Below are 11899 nucleotides of genomic sequence, written 5' to 3'. Positions count from 1 at the left end.
ATATCACGACGTTCTAAGTCAAAATTCGCTCTAATCGCTTGGGAAATAAATAAATGAAGGCGCCCACCTCTGATGGATCTTCAACAAGTTAAAGTGCTGCGGAACATTGAGCAGAGCGTCACGCGGCCACGCATCGGGTCAATGTAAGTGAGAGCATGGTGACTGCCATGCAACGTGTGTGCGTTGAACCTCTTTCACACCATACGTAGCCAACCGTGTCAATCGGAGGTGTGATAATAATATCGTACAACAATAATAATAATAATAAAAATTGCAGAACAAGCGCATCACGGGCAATCAGCAGGTGCGTGTGTGCCATGTTTGCGTTTGCTTATTTATTTGACAGAAGGAAACAGGCAGCTCCCGCACCTCCGATCAGCACGGTTGGCTACGTTCGGTGCAAAAAAAGTTTAACGTACACGCAGCCATAGGTAGGGAAGAAGCGTAGAGGTCTCCAGAGTAGATTTGAAGCGGCACAGACATGTGCAAGGGGGAGGGAGAGTCCCAGACGATGTGTCAGCAAAAGGGAAGGAGCGACCCCCCGCTCAGTGAAGGTTAACTGTGGGTGATTCGGAGACAGATGGCCTCGTCGATGGAGCAGGAAGCGTCTGGCAGAGGGAGCGGAGCGGGATGAGAGGTAGGCAGGAGCGAGTCCACGGAGGATCCTGACTGCAGTGACGATGCGAGCCATTGGAGAGATCAGAGCAATTGGGGCGATGCGGTAACGTCTCGAGATACGGGTGAGCTATCTGCGGTGGCATTTTGGATCATGTAGATTTTGAGGTGAGAGATTTGGATTGCGTGGGGGAGGCCGTAGTGGAGAGAATTGCAGTGGTCGAGTCAATCGGTGATAGGACTGCTGAAGAGATGCCGAGGGTTGAAACTGATCCCGTGGCTACATGCAGAATTCCCTACAACGCACCTCTGCAGGCGACTCAAGGGTTAAGGACAGCCATTTACAAAAAATAATAGCGAACAGGAGAAAAGTAGAAACACTTCAATATATGTCTGAGGTAAAGCAATCTCCACCTTTTTAAAAAGCGCATTGTAAAAGGTGAATCTATGAAAGCGAAACCCGTTGGTGGTAAGAAGGGCTGCAACTAATTGTGATTTTTTTATTTTTTAAAGCAACTACACCTCAAGTGTGGCGATCAGTACAACATTGAGACTTTTTCACCGGCGTCATTGTCAAACGCCGCCTCAAAACCTAAATTCGAATTTCACGTGGCCACACTTGCACTGCCACAATAAGCATGAGCTGCACACATCCCTGTGTACGGTGTGGCCCAAAAACTCAGGGCACGTACGGTTATCGTATTTATTTGTACAAATCATATAGGCTGATTTAATTTATTTTAACAAATGTTAAAATTGACTCCCATTAACATTCAAACATGCATGAAATATCTTTATCAATTCATTCAGGATTTTTGTAAACATTACTGGTGTAATCTTTGAACATCCATCAGTTATTGTGTTGCCTCCATTCATTCAGGGTTCTTTGTCCAGTGTGACCCCACAGGAAGAATACAAATAAACATTAATAATGAAAATAATTACTTTAACGAAGAAACAATTGGAATGTTTAATGCCAGTGTTCAAATAAATGAAATAAGTGTCCTGACTTTTGAGCTGCCCTGTATATATATACAGTCTACACAAAAGGCAGAGTTTGTTAATGACGACGACAGAGAGGTAAGTAGTTTAGCTTGAGTTTCAACACCACTTTCACAACACCGTCCCAGAGTATTCACACCGACGGTGACGCCCTGCAGAAATCAACTCAGCAAAAGCCTAGGGGCCCCAAGTGGCCCATTGGGGGTCCCCATTGTCAATAATAATTAGGGGTGCACCAAATATCAACGCAAATATCAATAAAAAAAGGTATTACTTCCAAAATTATTGTAATTGTGCTCAGTCTAAACCCATCATTATTTCACACAACCGTGATACACGTCATGGACTTAGGTGACCTATCCATCACAGCGTGTTCGTATTCAGGTGATGCACTCAACAAAAGATTTCTGCCCACAGGGCTCCCGACCGACTGGCACCACCGCCGACGAACGTTTCCAGCCCCGAGGCTCCTCAGCCGCGTGTGTCTGCTGTGTACACGTGTGTGTGTGTACACACGTGCTGTGTACACGTGTATGTGTGTGTGAGCGCATGCAGTAGTGCAACGGTAAGCGGTACGGCAACAGTTAGCACGCTGCGCTATAAACCCAGCGACCTGGGTTCGATTGCCGCGCACGGCCAACACCAGTGACCATTGCCTAAATCGGTCCTGGATTTCCTTTAGGTCGACTCAGCCTCAAATGAGTACTTCGTGCGATGTGTAAACATCATAACTGGGGAGACAAAGGTGGCCGGGCGTGGTGCTGGCCACCCCCTCGTGTGCTGTGCCGGCCTAACAGCACTTGTCCCAACAGTTTGTTAAGGCTATACAGGAGATCTTCCACTTTGTATGTATAACGTACTGCTTTCGCATCGTACATACCCAATCGTGTTAATCAGAGGTGCGGGGGAAGGACGAACTAAACACAAAAATCAGTTCCGTAGGATCATTTTTCAATCTATATTTAGCTTAGCTCCAGCGGCTTCCTAGCATCAGACGGAAGAGCGTTCCAGACGGCCACAGAAGCGCATCAAAAAAAGCGCCGCGCGATGCGGTGACCGTCATCTTTGTGTGATGGCCATACCAAAAACGTTTCTGCTGCTGCTGCTGCTGCTGCTGCGAGGACGGCCGAAGTTCGCGTGACGACGGTTTATGCTCCTTGACGAGATCGGCACGGTGTGGGAGTTGTGTTTGCGTGCGAGTGTGCGTGCGTGCGCCGAGGGCGTGCTGCGGCAGCGGTGCAACGGGGGAGGGGGCACCTGTGATGATGTCCTCGATGGCGCCGTCCTTGCCTTCGTAGACGATACGCTCCTTCGCCTGCTGCCTCCGTTTCAGCTCGGCCATCAGGTCCATCTGAGGTTTCTTGGCAGTAACGCTCTCCGGCTGGAGCCGCGCATATCAGACGCCCAAAGTCACGATCCCCCAACTCTGGTTTTAGGCGTTTACTTTCGGGTGCGTTTAACGTGGCTTTTAGGCGTCAACTAAAGACGACGAAAATAAAATGAAACTGCGAGTTGTGTGTGTGTGTGTTGAACTTTGTTCGCACCGTACGTTAGCCAACCGTGCTAATCGGAGTGTGAGGGGGGAAGGACAACAAGCTAAACACAAAAAGCACTCCTAAGGTAGTGAGCGACAGTCCTTGCAATTTCAGCTCCGGCGTGCGAGGCCCCAGGTACGTCGGGCGGGAATTTTTGTGAGCAGCCATGCCAGGTGTTGACAATAGATTAACTTCACTGTTACATGGCAGTGCATACAAAAAATAACGTCAATAATGTCCAATAATGGGGAACTGGTGGCGTAGCGGCGAGCGCACCGCTATATGAACTTGATCATCAGTTGACATCAGTGAAATATGAACAGATCTCAGGCCTCCCTCTTCACCAAACACTGGCACTGATCGGCATGGTGAGGTATAGTGAAACAATCACCATGACCGACAGAGCATGGGGATATCTTCGACCGCCAGTGGATTGATAAAGGTGGACTGTGAATTATTAATATTAAAGTTGAGTGCCAAAAATGCCCATTATTTTTGCCGCCAAATTGCGGCGGCAGAATTGAACCGTGAGGGGCTGACACTGAGCCATGTCTCTCTGTCTCTCTGTCTCTCTGTCTCTCTGTCTCTCTGTCTCTCTCTCTCTCGAGAGAGACAGAGAGTGGCCCTGCCCTGCGGATTGCCCTGTCAACGTCCCCCAAGAAGAGAGGCGCACTGCCGACGGTACCTTCGCCTCCTCTTGGTTGTCCGTGGGCTCCTCTTTCTTGGTCATCCTCTCGAGCTTCTCCCGGGCCTCGTTGTCCTGCTCTGCTTTCTGAAAGAGAGCGCGGCGCCACCGTCAGAGACGCGGCAATGACCCCCCCCCCCCCGATGTCACGTCACAGCTTAGCTTAGTCTGGCCTTCCGCGCTGTGGCGGGGGGGGGGGGGCAGTATCGGATTATCCTAGGAGCAAAAGTAGCTGCATATGTAGTAGCTACTACATTAGTAGTAGTAGCTACTACATATGTAGTAGCTACTACTACTACTACATATGTAGTAGCTACTACATTTGTATTAGCTACTACATATGTAGCTACTACATATGTAGTAGCTACGGGCCCCGCACTTTCAAGGGCCCCATGCTAAATGCTTTCAAGCTATCAATTCCGGTTCAGTGATTCTGCACTTACTCTATTACTATAGTACTGATAATTGTTTTTTTACCCTTTTATCTGGCAAATAAAAGTGACACCTTTTTTTGTTACAAGGAGTCATGTTTGCATTGACCACAATACCTGCGGTCGGAATGCAAACAAAAAACATAACTCTGATAATGTATGTGGCACTGTCCTTGAAATTAATTGGTCCACACCCGAGACAGCTTTCCTTGTCTCACATGGTGTTGGACCAGATGACGCCAAAGACAATGCATCATCAGAGTACGAGAGCTCGAGGTAAGTTTTGTTGCCAGATAAAAGGGTAAAAAAAACAATTATCATATTTTGCTACTGCCAAAGGAGGTTCCAATGGTTGGTACTATAGTACTATACAGCCTTCTACTTTTATGAACAACTCGGTGTTTGAGGTTAGCGATTTATCGTATTAACTGGTTGTATAGCAAATGAAAAAATACAATAACTTTAGCATGCAAGTAAACATTTTGTATTTTGATATTTACGTGTTTTTATCATTATTATTTAGGGCCCCTTCATAACATCATGCTACAGGCCCCGCACTAGCTTCATCCGGCACTGGGGGAAGGGGGGGGGTGTTGTTCATTGCCGGCACCTCTACACAGCCGCGGCCGCTAGCGAGCCTCAAGTAACTACCGTGCCACACACGTGATGCGAGCACATATGCAGGAGATTGTGGCTTCGATCCCGACCCTGACGCCTGTATCTTTGGAGTTTGCATTTTCTCTCTCCCTGTGGTCATTTGGATTTTTCTCCGGGTCCTCCGGTTTTTTCCTTCACATTCAGAAACATGGATTTTACAGTATTTGGCCGCTATAAAGTCCCACGTGATAAGCCACTTTCGCTGAGCTATCATTTGTGGCCAGGTCGCTTTTGAAAAAGAGCTATATAGCTCAGTGTGCCTTACCTTAGCATTGTGAGTTGTGTGCTCTACCATAGTGCCACTTGGCCGGAACAGATGTGAATAGCTGTGATCATACAGCTACCATACAGGCATAGTTATCTGCATGTGTACCCATGTCTCTCTCATTTGGTAAGGCATTTGAATAATTGGCAAAATATTGCAACCGTATGTTAGATTTGGGAATTAATTGAATGGCATCGGGATTTGCTAGATGTATGGCGGCAGGGTGTCGGGAGTGGAAACACTTGTGTCTCACAGCAAGAAGGCCCAAAGTTTAATTACTGATTCAGGTGCCTCTCTGTGTGGAGTTTGTAGGTCGTCTCACTATTTCACACTGTCACAAAAAGGGCACTTTTTAATTTTCCATCTTTGGAAGAAAGAGCCGCACCTGCCGTGTGTGCTTCGAACACAGCCCATCGTTGTCTCCTAGTACGCATGTTTGCTGAACTTCTTTCGCAGCCATCCGTGCTAATTGGAGGAAGCACAATAAACCAAGCTCAAAAAGCATTTCTTAAGAAAATGCTGCAATGGGTGCGCTTCGATGGACATCTCCCACTGGAATAGCCCCGTTTGTGCGATCGAGGCTCCCTGAACTGCGCGCTGACCACAAGCCACGTGGGCCACACCGCGGTAAGTTCGACAACAACAACAACAACAGAAGCAAAGCGAACGCACGGCCACGCGTCGGAGCGTGGCCGGGAGAAAACGCGGCGACGACGCCCGCGCAGAAGAAAAAAAAGACACGAGGAATCATCGTCACCGCAACGGGCACGCTCGCCCGCACGCACGCTGGGAGCGTCCGCGCCAAAGCCACCGCCGGCCCTGCGGCTGAGCCGTGCCACCAAAACCGCGCGTTGGGCGCTGCGGCGCCCCGGACGAACGGCAGAGCATCGCGCCACGAGACCGGCGGCGGCGCGGGTGTCTCAGTTGGCGCAGCGCCGGCAGTGACGTGCTCACGCCACAGGTGGCAGGAGGGCCTCCCGCAAGATCCATCTACAGAGTGTTGCGTTGGTTCTACTCTTCCAAGGTGGCCAGGCGTCCGGTAATACGTGGGAGTAAACCCACTCTTTAGCCCACCACACGCGACCTCTGCCGCTCGACTCGACTGCGGTGCATCCATTTATACTGCCGTGCGAACAGAGGTGGTGGGAGTAGCGAGAGGGATGGGTGGGAGTTGGGGGTGGGGGAGTGGTGATTTGAGACATTTGCACCGCCGCGTCGCCTTGGCAGCCGCGGCACCACGCCTCACCTTGTACGCGGCGGTAAACCTGACGAAGAAGGGGAAGAAGGTGGAGGGAGGCATGCTCTTGGTGGTCTCCCCGTAATATTGCACCACACTCGTGTACGCCTCCTGCAGACACGCGCCGTGCAAAACGTCGCGAGAGTCAATCGCGCCTTCATAGCTGGGAGAGTGCCTCTCTCTCACACACACACACATGCACGCAACTATCACTCTTCCGGCAAAGTGGCATTGGACGTTATTGACGCCGACATGAAAACGCTATACGGCGTGAAGGTGATGCGTTGGTTTTCGCGGGCCGATATTTGAGTCATAATTGCCTTATTTTTTTATCGCTCTACCTTCTCTGGCCTTCATTGTGCGCTGTAAAGACGGGGGGGGGCATTGCCTGAAACGTTGCCCATCATACGTATAATAATAGGGGTTTTCCTATTTTTTCTGGCAACAAAACTGAAACCTTTTAACGAGGATTCATGTCTGCATTAACCACAATACCTGCAGTCAAAATGCAAACAAAAAACATACAATAATGATATATGCATATATTATCATATATTAGCATTTTGACTGCAGTTATTGTGGTTAATGCAGACATGAATCCTTGTAAAAAGGTTTCAGTTTTGTTGCCAGACAAAAGGGGAAAAACCCTATTATTACATTTTGGTACTGGCAAAGGAGGTCTAATGACATCATACGTATGTTTATTTATTTCTATGGAAGATTTTGCCGACGGGCGTGTGTTTTTTTTCTCGTTAATTGTGCTTGTGCCCCACTGCCGCAACAGCAGCAGCAGCAGTAGTTCCAGATTGTTCTTCTGACTTTTTGAGTGATTTTCTTACCTTTGCACTTTTATTGTTTTGTATTGTCTGTTGTTGTAAATTTCTGACCCCGTGCCCCTACTGGACATCTGTGAAAAAGAGCTTCATAGCTCATCGGATTCCTCTTACAGCATAAATCAAGGATCTGATTATGAAATCATCAGTTTAATTGATTTTGTGTTTTAGGTCACGTGATGATCTGACCAAATTTGTGTCGATACAACCCCCCACCATCTGACATGGCCAAACAAATTATTAATGGTAAATATATATTTCAATAAAACCCACTGGTACACGTGACAATTCGTTTGGTTGTGTCGGGTGGTGGAGGGTCTTAACAACACACATTTTGTCCGATCAATCTGTGGCCGAACCCCCCAAAAAATCTGTTATTCATCAGATATATGAGCAGTTCAATAACGGACCGTGCCCTCGCTCATTATGCATACAGGATGACATGGCAGGCTTGCACTGAGCATAGGACTCACAACCGAAAGATGTGAAATGGGTTAACGCACTGCCCTCCGAACCCGAACACACAAGTTCGACTCCTGGCAAACTTGCTAACATCAGTGGCGAATCATATCAGAATGGGTACTGGGCCTCCTCTAAGTCGGCTCAGCCTCAAAATGAGTACCTGGCGCCATCTGTAAACATCAGCAACGGGGAGGCAAATGTGACCGGGTGTGGAGCTACCAGGTCGTGTGTCATGCAGGCCCCAAGAGGAATCAGCTAGCAGCACTCGCTGCTAGCTGCGGAGGCTATACGGGTGCCTTAGTCATTTGTATCTCTGCGTGTCCGGTGATCTCTCCAGGTACCTGAGCAGTGATGGCATCGCCCTGAAGCTGCTCCAGCTTGTCCTTGTTGTGAGCCAGGAAGTCCTGCAAGGTGGCGTTGTCAGGCAGAGAGGCGAGCTCCTTATGGCTCAGCTCCATGCCCCGCTGCAACTCCTTAACGTCCGACAGTACGCTGTCCAAGGACACTGGAAGGTCGCACGCACGCCAGAAACAACAACGCAACTCATTTGTAAGCGCTCGCGTCGTCGTGCGCCGTTTAATCTATATTAATGCCTCTTTTAAAAAAAAATTAACAGCTTTTAATTTCTTTTTGAATAATTAACAGACTTTCACCCAAGTCGACGGACTTAAAATACGGATTGCCGGCCAAAATGTGCGAGGCCGAGCCCCCGGCTCCCGGCGGACGGAGCGGATTGGCACCGAGGGCTCATTCCCGTGATCGGTGGGCGCGCAAGACCTGCAGCTGCTTTGTCCAGGAACTGCAGCTCCGCGTGGAAGTTGCCCGCCTCCGGGTACTTGCTGTGGATGACCGACGCTAGGTAATGCAGGAGCGTTTGCTTCCGGTCCATCGACTTCGTCTCGTGCAGCTGCCGGAGAAACATTTCGCCACCGTCGTCATCATCATCATCATCAGCCAAGGTCAATCGACTGCTGCATGAATGCCTCCCTCCAAGATAGAAAGATTTATTCGGCAACAGCAAAACACACGGGAAGCGAACTTGTTGGTAAATTGGCCCTTGTTCAGAACGCAGAGCGTAAATCAGGGCCGTTATAACAATGAGCAATGCTGCCAATGACTAATGCTATAATGCTGCCAATGACTAATGTTATAATGCTGCCAATGACTAATGTTATAATGCTGCCAATGACTAATGTTATAATGCTGCCAATGACTAATGTTATAATGCTGCCAATGACTAATGTTATAATGCTGCCAATGACTAATGTACAGCTGCTTTGTGAATCCACTACTTGGATGAATGCCTCCCCAAGGTGTGTTGGTCACGGGGTTTGTTTGGGTTGCGTGGAGGTGAAACCCTGGGACAGGATCAGATATAACTTCACCATTGACGTTAGCCATAGCCAGGAATCGATTTTGGATGGTCAGGTTCACAAGTGCGGTGCACGGACCGCTGTGCATGTGCTCCGTTAGCTAACACCGGTGGAAAGTGATATCCAAACCCAACCTGCCCAATCTCCCCCCCCCCCTCTTCCCCTGCCATCACCACTTTCACCAACTCACGCTCACCAGCGTGGTGACATACGTTCAAACAACACCTCTTGCTGACCACGACGTAGGAGTGGCCTTCATCCAGCAGTGAATTGACAAGCATCGGTAAAACTACCTTCGACTGGTATACAGGAGGCCGTGGGTTCGATCCCAACCCTGACGCCTCTATGTTTGGAGTTTGCTTGTCTCTCCCCGTGGTCGCGTGGATGCTTTGCTCCGGGTCCTCCGGTTTTACCCTCCACATTAAAAATCAACATCACGCGTTTAGAGTTTTTGACCGCTGTAAATATTTGACTGCTATAAATGTCCACACGATAAGCCACTTTGTTGAGCTATCATGTGTAGCCAGGACGCTTCTGAAAAAGAGCTACGTAGCTCAGTGGGCCTTACCAGGTAAAACATTTTTTTAAAAAAGAGTTCAGTTTATCGTTCAGATTGTTTCTATCCTATTTAAATTATTTAAATTATCATTCAGAGCTTACACACCACTGCGAGTGCATCCCCCTGGACCGTCGCGATTTTGAACGGAGGCAGCAAAAGAAAGACGAAGTTCTACAATCTCGCGCCACGACGCCCGTCCACGAGCGGACCGCACCGAGAGCACCGGCAACTTCGGCCGGCCTCTCGTCTCTGCCGTCCCTCATGCGCGGAAGCGGTGGCGGGGGGTGGGGAGGGGTCAGGCGAGCCATGCTGGGGGAGCTCACCAGGTCGAGGCTCTGCAGCTTGAAGCCGTACGCCGCCCCCCGCTTGCTGCTGTTCATGTAATTCCCAAACGCCAGGATGATCTGTCCATCCGAGCAACGCACACAAAGACAAAGTTGCCCCCGTGGGGCAAGAGCTGTTAGCGAGCGGCACCTATAAGGGCCAGTGAGGCACACGAGGGGGTTGGGTGGCCAGCACCAGTGGCGATGTTTACACACCGCTACGCCAGGTACTCAATTGATGCTGAGTCGACCTAGGGGAGGCCCAGGACCGGTTCAGATATTCGTCACCGGTGTTGCCCGTGAGCGGGAATCGAATTCGGGTCGCCGGGTTCGTAGCGCGCTACCCATTACACGACCGCTCTCCCCACACGCACGCACGCACACAGACACACACGCACGCAGACACATGCGCACGCAGGCACACACACACACAAACACACACAGACACGCAGACACACACGCACGCAGACACACGGGCACGCAGACACACACGCACGCAGACACATGCGCACGCAGACACACACGCACACAAACACACACACACAGACACGCAGACACGCACGCACGCACGCAGACACGCACACACACAGACACGCACGCACGCAGACACACACGCATGCACGCAGACACACACGCACGCACGCAGACACACACGCACGCACGCAGACACACACGCACGCACGCAGACACACACGCACGCAGACACACACGCACGTGAGCTGCTCGCGAGAAGCCGCTTGATGGTGATCATCATCGTCATCATCGTCGTTATCGTCATCATCGTCGTCATCACTTATTCAACAGCTATGGGCACGGCGTGACACCTGAGCAGGACTGCCCGCAGTTACTCTCATTCATGGTAAACCCGACACGACTTGTCTTTTAGCCGTATATCTGCAAACATCTAGGGTGTCACTATTTCAACAACCGTACACGGGTTAAATCAAATAACAAAAGCAGCTCCTTTTTCGTGGCAAACAAACGTCAAATAAAAGTTGGATCTAATTTTCACTTTATATTTATACATTGCGTCTATATATGTAAGTATTTGTGTTGACACTTACTATAGATGCCTCCGTGTAGCCTACATTGACTCATGGGGCAAGTGCTGTTATGGAGCAGATATTCAGGCCATCTCCCCGGTGCTCATGATTTCACACCACATTAAGTACTTATTTCACACTGAGTGGTTTTATAGTCGTCCCAGGGTCAAGCTTCAGATATCACTCACCACGGATGTTAGATGTGGTCAGGAATGGAAATCGAAAACGCTGGGTTTATAAAATAGTGTGTGTGAGTTTGTTGCATATACACATATACATGCAAAGACAAAGATCCCCCATATCATCTTAGCACACTTTTGGGGCAAAAGCTTTTAGCGAGCACCCTATGAAGACTCGCATGGCACACGTGAGGGTGGGTGACCAGCATCACGCCCGGCCGCCTTTGTCTCCCGAGTGGTAATAGCGCTCGGTACTCATTTGAGGCTGAGTCGACCTAGGGGAGGCCCAATACTGGTTCAGATAATCGTCAACCGGTGTTGGCCGTGAGCGGGAATCGAAGTCAAGTAGCCGGGTTGGTAGCCCAGCAACCGCTACACTACCGCTCCCCACACACACATATATATACACACACACATATACACACACAGACAAATGCGTACTTGTGCATGTGACATAAAACTACGTACCTCTAAAATCTTTTTCAACTTCAGTGACGACTTGAGGGAGCGCGACGCGGCAATGATGGAATTCACTTGCTGGAAGAAAAAAACTACAATGAATAACCAATTCATAAAAAAAAATCCGTAAAAGCAAGCGAACAGATTCCTCAACTGATCTGTGTCTATGTTGTGTGTCTCTCTGTGTGTGTCTGTGTTGTCTCTCTCTCTCTGCTTGTGCGTCTGTCTGTGTGTCTCCGTG

At 49.4% G+C, this 11899-nt stretch overlaps 1 protein-coding gene across 1 annotated transcript in view; it reads right to left on the bottom strand.

Moving 5' to 3' along the window:
- LOC116949534 (formin-like protein 2) overlaps positions 1-11899 on the bottom strand; it is a 59837-nt gene that overhangs the window by 7260 nt on the left and 40678 nt on the right. The window contains exons 19-25 of the mRNA XM_032966950.2: positions 11668-11736; positions 9978-10058; positions 8500-8629; positions 8064-8227; positions 6437-6538; positions 3838-3924; positions 2875-2998 (exon numbers count right to left, since the gene is read on the bottom strand). Coding sequence (XP_032822841.2) covers positions 2875-2998; positions 3838-3924; positions 6437-6538; positions 8064-8227; positions 8500-8629; positions 9978-10058; positions 11668-11736 — 757 coding nt within the window. The remainder of the gene's footprint in view (positions 1-2874; positions 2999-3837; positions 3925-6436; positions 6539-8063; positions 8228-8499; positions 8630-9977; positions 10059-11667; positions 11737-11899) is intronic.

This window comes from Petromyzon marinus, chromosome 2, assembly GCF_048934315.1.
Source record: "Petromyzon marinus isolate PM22_M1 ecotype Great Lakes invasive population chromosome 2, UKy_Petmar_22M1.pri1.0, whole genome shotgun sequence".
Lineage (NCBI taxonomy): Eukaryota > Metazoa > Chordata > Hyperoartia > Petromyzontiformes > Petromyzontidae > Petromyzon > Petromyzon marinus.
Note: the sequence above shows the minus strand (reverse complement) of the source record. Positions and strands in the feature narration are given on the sequence as shown.